The 16315-nt window shown below is 43.6% G+C and overlaps 1 protein-coding gene across 1 annotated transcript in view; it reads right to left on the bottom strand.

Annotated features, from left to right (window-relative positions):
* Window positions 1-427: 427 nt before the first annotated feature.
* The window catches only part of ATF6 (activating transcription factor 6), a 198332-nt gene continuing 182444 nt past the window's right edge, over window positions 428-16315 (bottom strand). The window contains exon 16 of the mRNA XM_041773611.1: window positions 428-5467. Within this exon, the coding sequence (XP_041629545.1) occupies window positions 5259-5467 (209 nt within the window). The 3' untranslated portion in view covers window positions 428-5258. The remainder of the gene's footprint in view (window positions 5468-16315) is intronic.

The following is a 16315-nucleotide window of genomic DNA, read 5'->3' as shown; positions in this document are numbered from 1 at the left end:
CCGGAGCAGGCAGGACCAGGAGCCTGCGGCAGTGCCTGAGGTACACACTGGGCGCTCAGTGAGTGTCCTGCGGGGACTCTGCTGTGGGGCAGAGGGACATGCTGCGTGTGCGGTGACACCGGCCATCCCAAGAAGGGGAGAGGCCCGTGATGTGACCGAGTAACGTCGTTTCCTGATGCAGGAGGACCAAGGAGGAGTTCTTAGATAGATTTTTCTCCTTGGTAAGACTATAGTTGAAATATTTGGACACAATAAAGGAAACTTTTACTTAACCAGGCTGGTGGGGGAAGAGTGGAAGAAGGTTCTGTTTTCATCTAAACAGCAACAGGCCACAAGCCATTTTAGGTTTCCCTCCTCATTACTAACCTCTTAACATTCAAGATTCATTTTGGGTCTTTTCTTCTCTCTATATACAGAACAAAATAAAGCAAGTTTAAAAATTCTTTATTTGCATCTTAGACAAAGAACAAATATTGCATGGTAACGACCTGCTTAAAAGCATGTTAAGTCCACTGTTATGGTTTCTTTATGCCTCGTAAACCAACACAACTACTACGGGAGACCGTGGTACCTCGTTCCTCCCCATCTTGAACCTGTTCTTAATTTAGTTGGATGCAACCTTAGAAGGAAAACCCTGGGGAAAAGCTTGGTGAACACTCCTCTGGCTCTAATGGCTCCATGCATGAAGCATGATGGGTCTTAGCCCAACAAAACTTGCCAACATGATGAGAAACAAGAAACTGTGGTCTTCAGGCCAGCAGTCCCTGGCGGTTTTCATCTAAGGTTCTCTTTCCCCCTCTTGTCCAGATGGCTGACCTAGAAAGCAGGGCTGAGTGTGAGCTCAACGGTCCAAAAGACACTGACTGTGAGTCGACCTGCGGGTCTCTCTCTGGGGGACACTCCGGGGGCCATCTCCAGCCTCCTGGTTGACCTGATGGTAGCCAACTATCCTGGGTGCAAGCAGTATGACAGTGTGCTGTCGCCTGACTCTGGCAAATGATAAAATACAATTTATTTACTCCTTGGTTCCCCAAACTAATGGAATTAAGTCTTAATGTCCCGTACTGCTAATGCTTAACGTTAGCAAACCATTATATGTCAAGACTGGTGTCCATTCTCTGACGGTGGCTAGCCATGACATGATTTGCACACAGGACCAAATCTCCTGATCCAGATGACTCTGTTAATCTTTTCATAACCTGACAGATAACACAGCTATTAGAACAATCTGCTCAAAGTTCCAGGCTTATCTAAAATAAACTTTGTTTTAAGCTTAGTCACTAAAAATAGAAGTTAACAGGATACACTCTCATATCTTATTTTCAGGTAGGAGAAAACTATATTTCCTTTATGTGCATAGTTCCATCTGGACTCCACGAACAATTTTTTGGGTAGTCCAGTATTCTGTTGTCCCAGAAAATTAAAAATCGACCACGACCGTGGTGGTGGTGGCAGATGGGAGGCAAAGAAGTTGCCCCCTCCCAAATGTTACTTGGGGTTGGAACGAAAATTTCTCCAATTTCCTTTCTTTAGGCTTTATTCGTGCTTTAAAAGTATGTAATATAATTAGTGCTCATATTAGCAGCAAAGATCCTCTTTTCTGTAAATCAGAAGGACTCGGGCAAAGACAACATTCTAGTAAAGAAGGTGGTGTCCAGAGGTGGTAATGAGCATCTATTGATTCTAACATTAAGCAATCTTGAGAGGTTAATTCATATGAAACAGCCAATAGTGCGAAAGGCTTCATTCGAACTTCAGTTCCTGTGAACCTGCTGCGGGAGACTGTGGGCCCAGCGGGAGGCGGTGGCAGGGGCCTCCCTGGGTGGAAAACATCCACGAGATCAGATTGAAGGGAACGTGGGGTCTTACTCTGGCTCGTCAGTAAGAAGGGGTTACTTCTAATAGGTAGCTGAACGTAGAAGTGACTTTGAAACTTTTCAGTGTTAGAAAGTCAAAGACAGGTTTTCCCTGTGCTAGTTTTCTGCCAAGTTTCACAACCTGAGCTGAGTAAAATGGCAAGAGCCAGAAAGTAGTGCAAAAGTCGCAAGGAGCTGGAGAGTTGTCTGGTTTCCATCATCCAACTGCCGCAGCAACGGCCGTCTTATCAGGGTCACTGCTGTGCCAACTGGGGCTCATGCCCGGAGGGAAGAGTCCAGCCACGAAGGTTTAGTCGGGACAGTGTCTGTTTAAAAATGATACAAAAACCAGTTTGAATCCCAAGTTGCTTGTCTGTTTCTAAGTAATGTTTGTTCAGAACACTCAAGAATGAGTCATGTAACGTTGCTGCTTTCAAATACCTCCGTGTCTACTTCTTGCTAACAAGAAAAGGCAGAGAGATGCCAACTTGGTGCTGGAGCCTGTGGTCATTTAGAAAAAAGTTAAAAGATGCTCTGAGATTTTATAATTACAGTTTTTGTTTTTGTTTTTTTACTTGTGAAAAGATAAACCCCACCCAATAATTTAATGTAAAGCATCTAAACTACAAGCGTGGCAAGCTTTTGATTCAAGATAATCCTTTTAACAAATCCTAACCTTGGAAAGAGGCCGTTTACACTACCACGCCAACGGAGCTGTGTGTCTGTCTTGCTGGGGGAGTGGGCCCCGTGGGGGGAGCCCCGACATCTGCCTCAGGAGTTACCTGAAGCAACAGCCACTGCCGTGCAGCCTCGACACACAGGCCTTGCAAGTGGGTGGGAGAACCATCCCGGGCCCACCATCACTTCCCAGGAGAGGCACCCTGGCCGAACCAATGGAACAGTCATCTACCCATGGGTGGCCTTGCCTCCTCTGCTTTATCTAATTATCCTACAAGCTTACAAAAATCCCACTTAATGAAAACTTAATAAATTAACATTTGTTTGCATATCCCCTGCAATTCCTGGCTGCAATCCCCAAAAGGCGATTTCACCCCAAAACAGCAGCTTAATTTATCTGGGCACAGCCACGTTCTCTTTCCCAATGAGCCCCACTGGTGTGAGCACAGACGGTAAGTCAAAACCACCGTGGGGCGCAGGAATTCATAAGAGCTTTGATGCCAATTAGAAGAGTAGACTTCTTTGCAGTTGTCAGGTGTCATCCTGTCCCTTCCAGAGGCTTCACCCTGGGGAGCAGCCTGCTCAGCAGGGGAAGAGCCAGCGCCGCTCCCAGACTGCTGCTGGCGGTCACTCCTTGCGCCCATTACCCGCGTTGCCACTTGCAGGAGGCGCCTCAAGCTGGGCCAATGCAACAGAAGTGCCCCGTCTGGTGGGACAGGTCAGGGGAAGCAGGCGCGGAGGGCAAAGCACAAGCAGGGGGCGAGAAGCTGGCGTGGTGGTCTGTGGGGTGTGAGTCAGTGCAGGGAGGAAGCACTGTCTGTAAGGCTGGGCTCACGTCCACTGTGACGGTGACGACAGCTCCGGTGGACCAGCACCTTGGGAATGACCATGTCCCCTTGCCTATGGGCTGCTTCCTTGGCTGGTTTGCAAGACAGATGGAAGGACATGGGATGGAAGAAGACACTCCCAAGAGAAGGTATCCTGCCACCAGTGGGTCTTGTCTGTCCACACAGCCCTCTGGTCCTGGCGCCCATTGGAGGTGGTGCAGTCCCGGGGAGGGTGCTTCTCGTATGGACGTCGCCCCAGATGGGGACAGTCGCCACAGAGGCAGTGTGGCCCGGGCTCTCTGAGGCTATTAACATGACCAAAATCCAGATCCCCAGGGACCATGGCCACAAAGCACTCCAGCCCTCGCAGGACTGATCTCACAGACTGATCTCCTCGGGGAGCCTCCCACTGGCTTGGGCAGAGAGGCATCGCTGTCCTGAGCTGGAAGTGTTAGTGACACCTCAGAATTATTCAGGAGCCAGGCTACTTGCAGGCAGACGGTGACCAGCCACAGGGCACTTGCACAGGAGTCTTTCCTCTTCGGGCTCGGAGGGAAGGGAAGGCCAGAGCACGGGCTGGAAGGGAAGAAGGCCACCCCAGGCGGGTGATCAGGTGATCCCGTGTCTGCAGAACGAGTTCTAGTGAGAAAGTGCAAAGCCTCCCAGGAGAGTAAGGAGGACGAGTTAGAAACTGAAGGCAGAACCAGACAGGAGGGAGAGGAGTCAAAGCACAGGAAGGTGTAAGGGAACACAGTAGGGCTAGTTTTTTGTTCTTTCTTTTGTATCCATCATGGGAGGACAGAAAAGTTCATTCCTTCACTGGCTTTTCACTGGAGAAGCTGAAGCTGCTGGTGTTGGTGGGATGCAGTCCCCGACCAAGGAGTCCAAGCCCGCCCATCTGCGGAGCCTCAGGGAGTCCATCCTTTGTCAATTCTCATGAGAAAAACACTTACTTGCTTAACACCACCCCGCATGTTCCTGAGCCGGATCTGGTAGCGTCACATCCATAGAAGGTGTGTTGTGGGTGGGAAGTCACAGTTAAAGTGAAGGATTTGTCCCAGGGTCCTTGCAGACCTGCCCAGGCGAGGGAAGCACACAAGCATGGATGTGGACACTCCGTGGCCTCAGAATAAACACTTGCTGCGCCTTTAATCTTAAACTCCAGTCACATCAAAACTTACAGTGTGTTCAACCCGTGGTTAACAGAGCTGGCTCCTCTCGCCTGAGGCCCACCGCTGACCCTGCTCTTCCGTTACATCCTCTCCCACCTGCTGCCCTCGCCCTGGCGCCCCACAGAGTCACCCACACACGGCGGTGGCGGGAGCTGCCATTCCCAGGCAAAGATCAACTTCACCCAGGGGATTTTTCCCTTTTACCTAAAGCTCTCAACTGTCCTGACTCTTTCTGGGGGTGGTTTTCTGGCTGTTCTGGTTTTGAAATCTGTTCCCAATAAGCACAATATCCACAATGGATTTGCATTAAATTAATAAAACGAATTACTGACAACATCGGTGTGCTGTACAGCTGTAAATAAAAATCTCTATCAAGAAGTGAAATGGCAGAGAAGGGAAGAGGATCTTATTTTAAAGATGACTATGTAAACACAAAAGAAATACAGAAGGAAAAGCAATTCAGAAGGGTACAGAAAAAAATCTACACTGGGCAGCAAGGGGGGCTTTGCCGTTGAGGGAGTGCTGTTTCCCTGGTGCCTGAATTTCAGTGCTTTCCAAGTAGTCACAGGCAGATGGTGAAAAACAGCTTTCTCCGCTGTCCCTGAAACCCTCCTGCACAGCAGTAATCTCTGCCTGCCACCCAGAAGGCGGAGAGGAACAGGTCTCCCCCCCTGCTGTCCAGCCTGGCCAAGTCCCACTGTGTTTTCCAGCGCAGCCTCCCAGCACTATTGTAATGACTCTGGGATGGTGCTGACAGCGTGGGCTGCCTCGGTGGCTGCCGGAGGGGAGCCAAAGAAGGTGTTGGTTTGATTTCTCTGCTGGTCTCGGAGATGAGGGGGGACGGACGAGCTCTTGATGTGGAGGATCCTAGTGTCCATCACCTGACAGTCAATCTGCATCATGACTTCGTAATCCTGCCCGTTGATCACGTTTTCTGTGGGAAGGAGTGAATACACATGAGGAATAAATACTCAACAGAATGGGCCATTCTGCCCTAAGCTTCAATTCCAGAAACACCTAAATAAGTTCACACTGTCAAGAGGCTTTCAAGAGAACAAAAGGACTCCATCAGTCACCATGCAGAGCTATGGCTGGGTGAGGTGCTGGGACGGCCTGTCTGCCTCAATTCCAGGTCCCAAACAACCTTTATCGGCTCAGTAAGGAGGTACTGGAGCTGGGACGGAGCTAACACCAGAGTATCTGACAACCGACACCATGTGAAGGATTCAGTGGCAGGTGGAGGGAAGGAACCCTCCCCTCCAACAATGGGAAGGAATAAGCGTCAAAAGAATCAACCTACTGTGTGCATGGTAAGGAGGCCCTGGCTGAGACCACTTGCCTCCCACTCAGCAGTCATGGTTCTGATTTCAGTAAGACATTTCCAGCTATGCATTTCAGGGTTGGCCTGAGCAGCATAAAGTACAGGGAAGACAGACAACAAGGTGGAGACAGGACAACGATGCTCATGCCCAGAGGCCACTTCCCTTCCTCAGTAAGGCCGTGTGTGATTCCAGAGTTCTTGAATCCAGGTACAAGAGACAAGGATGTTTCCAACTTGGGATTAGAGGGGGTGCTATAGGACTCGCAGGTAAACGAGAGGTTACTTGCAGAGGGAACAGGGAACCACACTGAGCCACACTCACTTAACACATACGGGGAATCTCATCACCAGTTTAACATACACATGCTCTTACTTCGTAAGGGGATGAACGCTCTTTATTTTAGGGAGAGGGCCAAATTACTTCCTGATTTGTAATGCTGGGTAGTCATTTTCCAACTTGTAGTTAATGAAACTTGGGCATAATGCTGATGTGAGAATTCTGAGCAGATGGCCTTTCCCAGCCCCGCTCAACATTCACAGCAGTGGAGTTAGAAGGCGTGTGAATGTGGGCTAATGCTGGCATCTCTGTTTGCATGTCCCCTGTGAATCTGGAGCTGGAAGTGGGGACCAGAGCGAAGGCCTAGTCTTGCTGCCTGTTTATGAAGATGATATACGGCCAACCAGTGACTTTCAAAATTAAACACTTGGCTTCTCTAGGACCAAGAATTGAATTTAAAAAGTAGATTTCTATTTTTTTGTTTTCACTTCAGCACTGTGTATGCCAAGTATTATAAATCTAGAGAAAGAAAATCCAAAGTTTGACATTTGATCTTCAGATTCCATTGTTATGTTTGGGAAAATTAAGCCATGGAGTGTGTCATAGTTTAGGACTTTGGGAAATCCTCTAATCCTGGGGGTCTTAAGTTAGGGTCTAAATGCATAGACTTTAGGGAGTCTCTAAGTTCCCTGAAATCGCATGCAAAATTTTATTTGTGTGCTCATTTTTTCTGGAGAGGAGTCCCATCAGATTCTCAAAGGGGTCTCGCCAAAAGCTGAAAACTATTGGATCTAATAACCTATCAATTTTAAGTTCCATGAGCAGATGTTATAGTCTATGTTAAAGCCAATGGAAGACATCATTCCTCCACTTTGCTGATTAGCTATCTGCTCTAATTTTTTAAATAGTCTCCATTGATGATTAATTTTTCATTATGTCTTATAAATCTCTTCTATCACAGCTGAAGCTTATTTCCTTCTTCCCCAGTCTTACTAGAGATGAAGAACAGCTGGCTGTTCCTCTGCATTAAATAACCCTACCAATTCTTTAAGACCACTGCTGTGGACACTTCAATTTTATGAGTCCTACCAATGTGCAATGAAAATCAAGTCATTTACTTATTAGTTTTTTTTTAAAAAACTAAGGTATAACTGATATATTAATTTCAGGTGCACAACTTGGTGATTCAACAAGTATATACATTGCAAAATGGTCACCACAAGAAGTCTAGTTATCATGTGTCACCGTACAAAGTTAATACATTATTACTGACTATATTCCCCATGCTGGTACATTAAATCCGCATGACTTAACTTATTTTCTAACTACAAGTTTGTACTTCTTGATCCCGTTACCATTTTGCTCCCTTTCCAACCGACTTCCCCCTGTGGCAATAGGCAAGACAGCCCATTCTCACAGAGTCTGGGTTTGGTCTTGTTTTATGTTTTGGTTTCCAAGTGTAAGTGAAATCATGTGGTATGTGTCTTTCTAGGTCTGCTTTTTTGAGTTAGCATAACATCTATTAGGTCCATCCACATTGTTGCAAAAGGCAAGATTCCATTCTTTTTTTATGGCTGAATACTATTCCATTGCACCCATACACACGCACACCCACCCACACTTTTATCCATTCACCCATCAATGGACAAGAAGATTGTTTCCAGATCTTGGCTGTTGTAAATAATGCCGCAACGCACATAGGAGTGCATGTATTCTTTTGAGTTAGTGTTTTCGGTTTCTTCAAATAGATAACCTGTAGTGGAACTGCTGGATCATATGGCAGTTCTATTTTTAGTTTCTTGAGGAACGTCTACACCATTTTCCACAGTGGCTGCACCAATTTACATTCCCATACATGAGGGTTTCTTTTGCTTCACATCCTTGCCAACACCTGTTGTTTCTTGTCATTTTGGTAACAGCCATTCTGACAGGCGTGAGGTGGTGTCTCATTGTGGTTTTGATTTTCATTCCTCTCATGATTAGTGATGTTGAGCATCTTCTCATGTGCCTGCTGGCCATCTGTCCTTCAAAAAATGTCTATTTAGTCCCCTGCCCTTTTTTTTTTTTTTACATTACTTAGTTATAACATCTTGAGCTGAATTTTAACATCTGAACTTTCATTGCTACTAAGATAATGAATAAATACTCAGCTTGATGTTTGTTTTACTGCTCTGCCCATTTCTTTTTCTTTTTTAAAAAGATTTTATTTATTTATTCATGAGAGACACAGAGACAGAGGCAGAGACACAGGCAGGAAGAAGCAGGCTTCCTGCAGGGAGTCCAATGTGGGACTCGATTCTGGGACCACGGGATCATGACCTGAACCGAAGGCAGACTCGCTCAACTGCTAAGCCACCCAGGCATCCCTGCTCTGCCTCTTTCTTAATTGGATTTCTCTGTTATTGAGTTTATGAGTTCTATATACATTCTGGACATTAACACTATTGGATATATGATTTGCAAGTATCTTCCACCATTCAGTAGGTAGCCTTTTCGTTTTACTGCTAGTTTCCCTCATTGTATAGAGCTTTGTAGTTTGATGTAGTCCTGTTTGCTTATTTTTGCTTTTTCCTCTCTTGCCTTTGGAGTCAGATCAAAAAAGAGTCACTGAGATGGATGTCAAGGAGTTTACCACCTGTTTTCTTCTAGGAGTTTTATGGTTTCAGGTCTTCAAGTCTTTAATGCACTTTGAGTTAATTTTTCTATATGGTATAAAATAATGGTCCAGTTTCATTCTTCTGCATGTAGCTGTCTAGTTTTCCCAACACCACTTACTGAAGAGACTCTTTCCCACTGTGTATTCTTGCTTCCTCTGTCAACAATTAATGAACCACATATATGAGGGTTTATATCTAGGCTCTCAATTATATTCCATGGATCTATGTATTTTTGTGCTACTGTGATACTGTTTTGATCATTATAGCTTTGTATTATAGTTTAAAATCAGGAAGCATGATACCTCTGGCTTTGGTCTTTTCTCAAGACAGCTTTGAGTATTCAAGGTCTTTCTGTGGTTCCACATAAACTGGAGAATTACTTGTTCTAGTTCTGTGAAAAATGCCATTGGTATTTTGATAGGAATCACAGTGAATCTGTAGAATGCTTTGATTAGTATGGATATTTAACAATATGACTTCTAACCCATGCACATGAGATATCTTTCCATGTACCTGTATCTTCTTCAATTTCTTTCATTTGTGTCTTATAGTTTTCAGGATATAGGTCTTTCACTTCCTTGGCTAAATTTATTCTGAGGTATTTGATTCTTATTGATGTAACTGTAATTGGGATTATTTTCTGGATTTTCCTGATAGTTATTCATGTGTGGAAACACAACAGATTTTTGTATATTGATCTTGTATCCTATGACTTCACTGAATTCATTAATTCTAATCCTTTTTTTTTGGTGGAGTTTTTAGCATTTTCTACTCATAGTATTATGTCATCTGCAAATAGTGATAATTCTACTTCTTTCCTTCCAATTTGTATGTCCTTTATTTCTTACCTAACTACTGTGGCTAGGACTTCTGATACTATGTAGAATAAAAGTGGGGAGAGTGGGCATCCTTGTCCTGTTCCTGGTCTTAGAGGAAAAGCTTTTAGCTCTTCACCACTGAGTAGGATGTTAGCTGTGGGTTTGTCATATATGGCCTTTATTATGTTGAGGTGTGCTCTTTTTCCCAAAAAATGTTTTAAAAAGATTTTATTAGAGAGAGAGAGCGAGCACAAGTGAGCAGGGGAAGGGGCAAAGAGAGAAGGAGAGAGAATCCGAAGCAAACTCCATGCTGAGCATGGAGCCCAACTCAGGGCTTAATCTCAAAACCCCGAGATCATGACTTGAGCCAAAATCAAGTGTCAGACACTCAACCAACTGAGCCACACAGGTGCCCATTATTTTTAAAATTCTTAAATTCTAGTTAAAGTATAGTGTAATACTGGCTTCAAAAGAATTTAGTGATTCATCACTTACACTTAACATCAGTGAGGTATGCTCTTTCTATATTTACTCTGTTTAAAGTTTTTATAAGTGGATGTTTAATTTTGTCCAATGCTTTTACTGCATCTGTTGAGATGATTTTTATCTTTCCTTCTGTTAATGTGGTACATCATGTTGATTAATTTGTGGTTGTGGAACCATCCCTGCATCCCTGGAATGAATCCCACTTGATTGTAGTGTATGATCATTTTAATGTATTTTTTTTGAATAAACAAGTTTTTTTGTAAATTTAGTCAACATACATAGTTGACCTAAAAGACTTGAATAGAAGGATAATTTTAAAAACCACTTGGAAGGCCATTTCTATAAAGTGATTTTTCCCACCATGTATCAGATGTAACTTAACCTGACAACCCTCTTAACCCACCCGCAGAGATTCAGAAAAGCTGGAGTTGTGTGCCCCTCTCCCCCACAGCAAGTTTACTCTAAGGGTTATTATAATACAAACTCCACAAGGAAAAGAACTTTGGCATTGTTTCCTCTTGGTAGAGAAAAACTCAACCTAGTTATGAGACCAACTTCAACACAAAGAAAAACTGCACTAACTAGTTTAGAATATTAATAACAGATGATGCTGGTGTGAATCAGTTGTATTATATTCTAGAGCCCTTCTTATAAAATCCCCTCATTAGTGTTTGCATTAATCAGCTAGAGGTTTAGTTAGCATGTGGTAGAATGAGGACTTATGCATTTTACTATTATGAAAACAAATGCAGTCTAGTTAGGAGAAAATTGTGCTTCTATAAATTTATCCATTTCTTCTAGACTGTCCAATTTGTTGGTATATAGTTGTTCAAAGTATTCTATAACGATCCTTTGTATTTCTGTAGTATCACTTTAATTTTCATTTCTCAAAGTATTTATTTGAGCCCTCTATTTTTTTGGTGAGTCTAGCTAAAGAGGTCTATTTCGTTTATCTTTTTAGTCTCTATTTCTGCTCTGATCCTTTTTCCCCTTCTACTAACTCTTTGTTCTTTTTCTAATTTCTTTAGGTATAAGTTAAATTGAGATGTCTCTTGTTTCTTGAGGTAAGCCTGTATTGTTATAAACTTCCCTCTTCACTTCTGTTCATCTCACAGGTTTTGGTATTTTGTGTTTGTTTTGTTTCTAAGTATTTTTTTAATTTCACTTTTTTTTTCTCAAATAGATTTTATTTGAGAGAGAGAGACAGAGAGACAGAGACAGAGATTGAGAAAGCCTGAGGGGGCACGCTGGGGAGGGATAGTGGGAGAGGGAGAAGCAGACTCCCTGATGAGCAGGGAAGCTCAATGCAAGGCTCAATTCCAGGACCTGAGCAAAAGGCACTTAACAGACTGAGCCACCTAGGTGCCCCTGTTTCACTTTTGATTTCTATGACCCAGTAGCTGTTCTGTAATATGTTGTTTAATCTCCATATACTTGTAGTTTTTCTAGTTTTCTTCTTGTAACTGATTTCTAATTTCATACTATTGTGGTCAGAAAAGATGCTTGAAAGGATTTCAACCTTTTGAATTCACTGAGACCTGTTTTGTGATCTATCCTGGAGAAAGTTCCAGGTGTACTGAAGAAACTGTTTATTCTGCTTTTGGATGTAATGTTCTGTTTACATCTATTAAGTCCATCTGGTCTAGTATGTCATTTAAGGCTGATGTTTCTTTATTCATTTTGTCTAGCTATGTATCCATTAATGTATATATTGCTGTCAATTTCTTCCTTTAGATTGGCTAACAGTCACTTTACATATTTTGGTGCACCCACGCTGGGTGCATATATCTAAGTGTTATATCTCCTTGCTGGATTGACCCCTTTATGTATGTAGCTCCCTTCTTTGTTTCTTATTAGTCTTTTTTTTTAAGATTTTATTTTTATGTAATCTCTATACCCAACATGGGGCTCAAATGCACAACCCCAAGATCACGAGGTGCACACTCTACTGGCTGAGCCAACCAGGCATCTCTATAGCTTTTATTTTATTTTTAAAGATTTATTTATTTATTCATGAGACACACACACGGGGGGTGGGGGGGAGCAGAGACACAGAGGGGAAGCTGACTCCATGCAGGAAGCCCAATGTGGGACTTGGTCCTGGGACTCCAGGATTAGGCCCTGGGCCGAAGGCAGGCGCCAAACCACTGAGCCACTCAGGGATCCCAGTTTTTGTTTTTGAAGTCTATTTTGTCTTATGAGTATAGCTATGCCAGCTTTTTGTTTCCATTCATTTTCAGCGTGTCTTCACTTTTTAAAAAGATTTTATTTATTTATAAGAGGTTGGTGGAAGGAGTAGAGAGAGGGGGACCCAGCTCAGGGCTTGATCCTATAACCCTGAGATGCTGCTCTGAGCCGAAATCAAGAGTCAGATGCTTAACCAATGAGCCACTCTGGTGCCCCTGTGTCTTCACTTCTGAAGCGAGTTTCTTATAGGTAGTATATAGATGTCTTTTTTTTTTTTTTTAAAGATTTTATTTATTTATTCATGATAGTCTCACAGAGAGAGAGAGAGAGGCAGAGACACAGGCAGAGGGAGAAGCAGGCTCCATGCACCGGGAGCCCGACGTGGGATTCGATCCCGGGTCCCTAGGATCGCGCCCCGGGCCAAAGGCAGGCGCCAAACCGCAGCGCCACCCAGGGATCCCTAGATGTCTTTTTAAAAATGTATTCAGCCACTCTGTCCTTTGACTGGAGAATTTGTAGTCTGTTTACATTTAAAGTGATTACTGATAGGTATGTACTTATTGCCATTCTGTTTTCTGGCTGTTTTTGTAGTTCCGGTTTCTTCTTTTTCTCACTTCCTGTGGTTTGCTATCTCTTCTTAGTGTTATGCTTAGATTCTTTTCACATTTTCTTTTTTACTATATTTTCTTATGTACATAATGGTTTACTTTAAGTTGACAGTGACTTACATTTGAACACATTCCAAAATTCTACATTTTTAACCCCTCCACCCCACATTGTTTCTGATGTCACATTTTATGCCTTTTAATGTGTTCCTTAACTACTACAGTTTTAGTTGATCTTACTGCTTTTGTGATTTTTTTTTTAAGATTTTATTTATTCATGACAGGGGGGTGGGGCAGAGACACAGGCAGAGGGAGAAGCAGGCTGCATGCAGGGAGCCTGACGTGGGACTCGATCCCGGGTCTCCAGGATCACACCCCAGGTCGAGGGGGTGCTAAACTGCTGAGCCACCGGGGCTGCCCTGCTTTTGTGTTTTAATCTCCATATTAGCTTTGTAAGTGAATGAATCCACTATTTTTATGATAGATTTAGCTGTTCTGGTGAGATTTTTTTACTTTCATAGGTTTTCTTGTTACTGACTACTGCCATTTCTTTTCAACTTAAACAAGTCCCTTTAACATATCTTGAAAGGCTGCTTTAGTGGTAATGATCTGCTTTATTTAGCCTTTGTCTCGAAAGCTCTTCAGTTCTCCTTCAATTCTGAATGATAAGCTTGCTGGGTAGAGTATTTTTGGGTGGAAGTTTTTTCCTTTCAGCACTTTGTGCCATGCCACTCTCTTCTGGTCTGCAGTTTCTGCTGAAAAATCTGATCACCTTCTGGGGTTCTCCTTGTACGTGACAATTTATTTTTCCCTTGCTGCTTTTAACTTTGGATATTTTAATTATAATGTGTCTTGGTGTGGATGTCTCTGGGTTCATCTTTTTTGGGACTCTCTAAGGACTCTTGAATCTGGTTAGGGGAGTTTTTCTGCCCCCCTCTTGCTTCTCCTCCTGAAAACGCTATAATGTGATTGTAATTCTACTTGATGTACTTTTGGTCCCTTAAAATTATCTTCATTTTTAAAAATTCTTTTTTCTTTTGGCTGCCCTGTCTGGGAAGTTCCATTGCTTTGTCTTCTAGCTCACTGATCCTTTTAATGTTTTGCCCAGCCTGCTGTTGAGCCCCTATAATGTATTTTTCAGTTATTTTGTTCAGGTCTGTAGATTTCTGTTTGGTACTTTATTGTATTTTCTTTGTTGAAGTTCTGTGCTCATCCATTCTTCCTCTGGGTTTAGTAATCATCCTTATTTGACCATTATTTTAAATTGTTCATCAATAGATTATTTATCTCTGTATCATTAAGGTCTTTTTTTGTTTGTTTGTTTCATCTTGTTCTTTCATCTGGAACGTATTTCTGTTTCCTCATTTTGCTTGATTCTCTGTGTTTTTATGAATTGGCAAAGCAGTTACCTCTCTCAGTCTTGAAGGACTGGCCTGTGTAGGTGATGATGAACCTTTTCATTCAATCCTGCCCTAGCTCTTGGTTATCTCTTGAACCTTTGTGATGGTCTAAACCACCTGATTTATTCTTGGTATGTCCCTACTCTTGAGACTGTGCCAAGACCTGTCAATGTTCTGGGGGGAGGAATCTCATTCAATCTCACCTAAGTTTTAGGCAACTGAAAGCAAAATCCTTCAGGCCAACAGCTTTTAAAATATGTAAGTAGATACAGTCCTGTGGGGTTACAACTGTAATCCCTGATGGTCTCTAGACCAGGAGATCTGAAGGTGTTGCCTGGGCAACAGTTCTACTAATTGGGGTTCCAGACCAATGTATCTGGGAGATCTTATAGAGCTGTAGTGAGGCCAAGGTGGTGTATAAGGAGGTATCTCCCTGGCTTACATTCCCTGAGAGCACCTCATTAGCCTCTGGATGTGTGGGAAACCTGAAACCTATCCCTCAGGCTGAAGCCCCAGGCTAACAGGTCTTTTCCCCAGAAAGACTGAGTTGTGCTTCAGTCTGTTGTCTGTGCAGTGCTAGGGGTGGTAGCCTGCCAAGAACCATATTCCCAATTGTTACCTTCCCACGGGGCTTAGGAATACCAAGCTCCTGGCAATCAAGGGGGATCCCCTGAGTAGACGTGTTCCTGCTGGCTTTAACTAGGTAGGGCATACTTGCTGGCTTCAGAAAGGCAGCAGGAAAACAAGCATGCTTGTGGGTTTCACGCCTGTAACAGGAGAGCGGTTGTGCGAGTGCACCTGCTTGAGGCTGGGAATGAATGTTGTGACCACGGTTGGCACTCACCTGTCCTGGCCAGGGAGCAGAGGAGTACTGCAGCTGCCCACATTCTCTGGCTTCTGTAAGGCAGCAGGTGTGATTGGTAGGTGTCCAAGTTCACCTATCTTTATGTTGGCAGGGGAATTGGAAGGTGAAAAATTGGCATCACCAGTGCCTCTCCTCCAAGGAGAGTCTCAACTGTCCCCTGCCTTTCCAGCTAATGCTTTTAGATCAGCGAATGAATTTCCTTCTCATCTAGTCTAAGCATTTTTCAAACTGCCATTTCTCCCCCGGGTCTTGGGTGAGATTGTGACTCCTTTAAAAGAGGAATCTCCTTTTCGACAGCACTTTGGGTCTCCTGGACATCAGCCCTGCTCATTTTTTAAGCCAGATGTTCTGGGGGCTTATCTCTCCAGTGCAGACCCCAAGGGCTAGGATGCCTGATGTGGGGCACCAGCATCTTGGCTCTCTAGTAGAAGCACCAGACTGGTGAGATCCTTCCCTATTGTGTGTTACAGTGCTGGGGATAGGGTTTTGGGTAAGACTGTGTCTCTCTCCTTCTCACTCCTCTGGGTATGGTCTTTCTACCCTTTGTTATGGAGAAGTAGTTCATTTAATTTTCAAAGGGAAATGCTCCTTAGGCAGCTGTAGGCTAGGTGTGGCTGTTGAGGAGGAGGGGAGTTCAGCATCTTCCTACATTACCACCTTGTGGAAGTCATTTTGCTTATCCTTAGAAAATTACATCTGAATGCCTGTAAATTAACCAATGTTTCCTATCTTTTCCAACTACAGAGGCAGTTGTAGCCCTCTGGAAGACAGAAAACCTGCTAATGTATTTGGAGCCATTTCATTCTGAACATGTGCCAGGCTCAGGGTTTTTTTCTTTTTTTAAGAATTTATTTACTTATTTGAGAGAGAGAGAGAAAGAGAGAAAGCATGAGCGAGAGCAATCACAGGCAGGGGGGAGGGGTAGAGGAGAAGCAGACTCCCCTGCTGAGCAGGGAGCCTGATGTGGGGCTTGATCCCAGGACCCTAGGATCATGACCTGGGCCGAAGGCAGATGCTTAACTGACTGAATTAATTGAGTCACAGGCTCAGCTTTCTAGGTGTCACACCAATCATTTGCTTTTGGAACCAGAGTCACTCCCTGTTTTAGAAAAAAACGAAAGGTTGTGTGTGTGGGTGCAGGAATGCACACATGCACACAGGGGCAT

The sequence above is a fragment of the Vulpes lagopus genome, chromosome 11 (genome assembly GCF_018345385.1).
Source record: "Vulpes lagopus strain Blue_001 chromosome 11, ASM1834538v1, whole genome shotgun sequence".
Lineage (NCBI taxonomy): Eukaryota > Metazoa > Chordata > Mammalia > Carnivora > Canidae > Vulpes > Vulpes lagopus.
Note: the sequence above shows the minus strand (reverse complement) of the source record. Positions and strands in the feature narration are given on the sequence as shown.